Here is a 4,187-nt window from a genome sequence, read left to right on the forward strand (position 1 = left end):
TGACTCGTCTTTTTCACAAGTTGTCCTTTATGTTGTAAGTGTTGGGTTCACGTGTAATGATAAATGGTCTGAGGCTTTAATCTCAAAACCGAGAGTGTGGGTGGAGGAAGATCCGTCAGCCAAGGCTGGTTGCCTTTCTCCCCAGCCTACACAGAGTCCCTGTGGGAGCTGGACTGGGGCTGAGAGGAGGCTCTGGACCCAAGATGCCTCTCCTGCAGCAGTCTCTGGGTGCACCCGGTGGGCATCTAACCAGACACCCTCTTCTCAAAGCCCACAACAGTGCTCCCACTACAGCACGTTGTGTTTCTAAAGAGACAGACTACATTTCATTCTGAGAGCCCATTTCCCTCAACTGATGCACTTAGACACCTCAGTGGAGACAATGCATAGCTCCTTGCACCTCTTCAGATGGGAAAGAATTGTTTACTATGAGTTAATCTAAAGTTTTATTTTCTAAAAGTATAAAACACATACAAAAGGGACTCACTCTTGAGAACTGATCATATCATTGTAACACAGAGCCCAATGGACAGGCCACTATGAAGAAAGTATTGCTCCCAAACCATTAGGAATTTTAATCACCACTCTGCTCCAGACTCTTTAGAAGGTACTATTTCTGAAGTACACATGGACAAAGAATAAGCTTTATTCAATCAGACTCACAAAAGTAAGGATTGTGCTTCTCAAGGTTCATAAAATAGAATTCCAAGGCTCTGAGGAAAATAAACTTGTGTCAGTCCCAGGGAACTTTTCTCCCCAGAAGTTGATTGGTCACTCTCTGTAGAAGAAAAAAAAGGCAGGAAAGAAGTTAGATATTATTGTCATCAGAGGCAGACGCCACTCCTCCCTGCAGCCATGTCACCAAGGAGAATCAGTGTGCTCCTACTCAAGTCTTGTTCATTTTACTCTGCTTCAGAAACTACGGTCATCATATAAAAAATGCTTCCTGAAAGGTTCAGGAAAGAGGATCTGTAATCAATATCTATTACTTCTATACAGACACAGATAATCCATCAGTTCCCACATACAGCAGCATAAGGAGAGGCCTGGCCCTGCGATGCTGATGCAGCAGACAGGCGGTGTGGTGCCTGGGGCCTCCCACCTGAGGCACCCACCTGGGTTCTAGGGCCTGCTCCAGAAGCAGCTCCCATCCCACATCAGTCTGGTGACTGAGGGGGTGAGAAGGAAACAAGTACAGTGAAGGATATGGCCCTTCAGGTACAGGAGCCGGTCTGGGTTCTCAGAGAATTAACTGGTAGCACCAATGCTGTCCCGTGAGGTTCTTGGACTTAACAGCACCGCTGACTCCACTGGGACTATGGGCAGGGAATGGTGACAAGTTGGAGGCCTCTGGCCATCCAAGTGGACAACTCTTATGCCTCAGTCAAACATTTTCCAGTTTAACAGTTCTGGAGGTATCTGACTCACCAGTGAGGGGCATGAAGTCACCACCTGGGACTCTGGAATGGAAACCTGATAATTCTGATATTTCCACCATGATATGTTAATGAACTCCTGTGTACGAAATTTGGTTTCACTCCAAATTAATGCATGGAAAGGGCCTTACACAATTATGGATGGGGAGCTAAACCTGATTTGAAGTCTAATTACAGATGCCTTCTTCCAAATTTCAATACTGGCCCAGTGCATTCTAAGTTCATTCCTCAAATGTGGTTCATTCTGACTGTATACTCAAGAGGCAACATGTTTTCTCCATTTCTCTTTTCCCCAATAAACCTGATCCATCCCACTATAGACAGAGGACCCACTGACCTTTTTATATAGCTGGGCTCGCAGTCGGTATGACTTATATTCTGATTTTCTCTTCTCTTCTTCTCTCTTTTTCTGTACTTCTGGAAGCTGCTCATAAATCCTTAGAAATGGCACCAGCGAAAGGACAGAAAGTGGGGAGGTTACCAGGGTGCAGAGGCACGAGATCTCCTGTCACCATCCCTCCCTATGCCTCCCACTCTCCAGGAGCTCATCCCTCCCAGAAAGGCCGTGGGCCTCATTAGAAACTCCAGCACAGAGAACTCTGGCCTGGGGGCTCGCAATCTGGAAGAGGAGAGAGATAAATACAAACACAATAAAATCCTAATAGTGCTTATGTCTGGGAAAGGAGTGGGATAAAGTGGGGAAAGGAGTGAGATAAATCAGGGAGAGGTGAACTTCCGCTTTCTACTCTACATGCAAAAATGGATTGTTTCAATGTAAGATTATGAACAGTGTTACTATTGTATTTGTAAATACTAGCAAAATTATGGGAAAGTACTAAAATGGTCACATCTATAAAATGTTCTAGAGGAAAACAAACACGGTCTTATAGAAGGAGGCTGGGAAAGGCTCCAGAGACGAAATTAGAGGTAAGTTGGGTCTTAAGAATAGATAGGAGTGCCAGGTGTGGTGGCTCAAGCCTGTAAACCCAGCACTTTGGGAGGAAGAGGCGGGTGGATCATGAGGTCAGGAGATCAAGACCTGCCTGGCCAAGATGGTGAAACCCCGTCTCTATTAAAACTACAAAAAAAAAAGAAAAAAAAAAAAATTAGGTAGGCGTGTTGGCAGGTGCCTGTAACCCCAGCGACTCAGGAGGCTGAGGCAAGAGAATTGCTTGAACCTGGGTGGCACAGGTTGCAGTGAGCCAAGATTGACCCACTGCTGCACTCCAGTGGGGCGATAAAGTGAGACTCCATCTCAAAAAGCAAAACAAACAAACAAAAAAAGGTGAGAGTAGAAAGGGAATGGGGAGAAGGGCAGAAAACACTCAAGGCAGGGAAAATGGGTGTTGGTAAAAATGGAGTCGAGGCTTCCTGAAAAGGAGTGTAAAGGAATAGGTGGGAAACAGGTGGGGTGAGGGTGAGGTGGGCTGCGGAGCATCTTGTGGCCATGTGAAAAACATGGGATCTGTTCTAGCAGGGGTTGGGTGGCAATGATTTTAAGTTGGGAAAAACACAAATGTGCATTTGATAAATGCACTCTCATTGTAAATACGTTTCCAACAAAACAACAGTTAAACAGATTATGAAGTACAATGGAATGTATATGTTACAAGTATGTTTCATGTACATGAAACAAAAGTTTCAGAATTTTGAATGTCATAGGAAAGGTTCACAACATAATGTTGAGTAAAATAAAGCAAGATACAAACCTGTATATGCAGTATGATCTACAATTTGAGGGAAGAAAGTGTGTGTTATGCAGGTCTCTGCAAAATTCCCACACCTCCCACCAAAAATAGGACTAGTATTATGTTTAGATGGAAGGATGATAAGTGATATTCATTTTCTTTTTTCTACTTTTCTCTATATTTCCTAGAGTTTTCTATAATCTGGAAAAAACAAATCACTAGATTGATGCAGGGCTCTGCAGGAAACATATTAGAGAAGGTGAAGGTGTCTCCTGAAGGCCACTCTGGAACAAGTACTTCCAAATAAAAGAGCTGTTCTTTCCTCTTGAAATCTTTCCTTCTCACAGGAACCTTTACACATCTTTTGCAGAGGTAGACGATGACAAAAGATGAGTAACACAGGCTCAGAGACACAAATCCTTAATAGGACACAACTGAAGGCCAAACACCGGGCTCTAACCCCAGCTGTGACCCTAACTTGCTGGGTCTGGGTTGTACTTTCCTAAATATTAAGAGTTACTAGAAGATAGTTAAGATTCTCAGATGGAAACAGATCACTTCCTTGAAAAGAAGCCACATAAGAAATAAACATGAATAGAAGCAACCTAATGATAATGTACCAGTTTAAAAACTCAAGTCTCTCCAGAAGATGGGCACTAAATCCACTCATATAAGTATACTTCTGGTTGAAAGCATTGATATGTTATAGGAGACGTCCTGCCTGTCTTCCTGTAGGCAAGCTTCCTAGTCCCTTATAGCAGGGACTGCTCTTGCTGAGGTGAGAGTATAAGTAGCGGCCCCACAACAAACCCTGTATAATTTCCCCTAATTTCATTTTGTGACTGAGTTAGAATGAAGCAGTGGTTCTCAAATATTTTAGACTTAGGACCCCCTTCACACTTCTAAACGATGAAGATCCCAATGTAGGTTTTATCTACTGATACTGTATTAAAAATTAAAATTAAAAATTAAAAAAAACTTTATTTTTTAATTCACTTGAAATAAAAAAAAGCCTGTGAAACAGTAACATAAGAAACCTGTATTTTTTTTTTTTTTTTTTTTT

The 4,187-nt window shown here is 42.7% G+C and overlaps 1 protein-coding gene across 1 annotated transcript in view; it reads right to left on the reverse strand.

The window, feature by feature from the left end:
- Positions 1 to 430: 430 nt before the first annotated feature.
- ALMS1 (ALMS1 centrosome and basal body associated protein) overlaps positions 431 to 4,187 on the reverse strand; it is a 236,937-nt gene continuing 233,180 nt past the window's right edge. The window contains exons 22-23 of the mRNA XM_017876541.1: positions 1,774 to 1,873; positions 431 to 778 (exon numbers count right to left, since the gene is read on the reverse strand). Of these exons, the coding sequence (XP_017732030.1) occupies positions 734 to 778; positions 1,774 to 1,873 (145 nt within the window). The 3' untranslated portion in view covers positions 431 to 733. The remainder of the gene's footprint in view (positions 779 to 1,773; positions 1,874 to 4,187) is intronic.

This window comes from Rhinopithecus bieti, unplaced genomic scaffold, assembly GCF_001698545.2.
Source record: "Rhinopithecus bieti isolate Rb0 unplaced genomic scaffold, ASM169854v2 scaffold_1058, whole genome shotgun sequence".
Classification (NCBI taxonomy): Eukaryota; Metazoa; Chordata; class Mammalia; order Primates; family Cercopithecidae; genus Rhinopithecus; species Rhinopithecus bieti.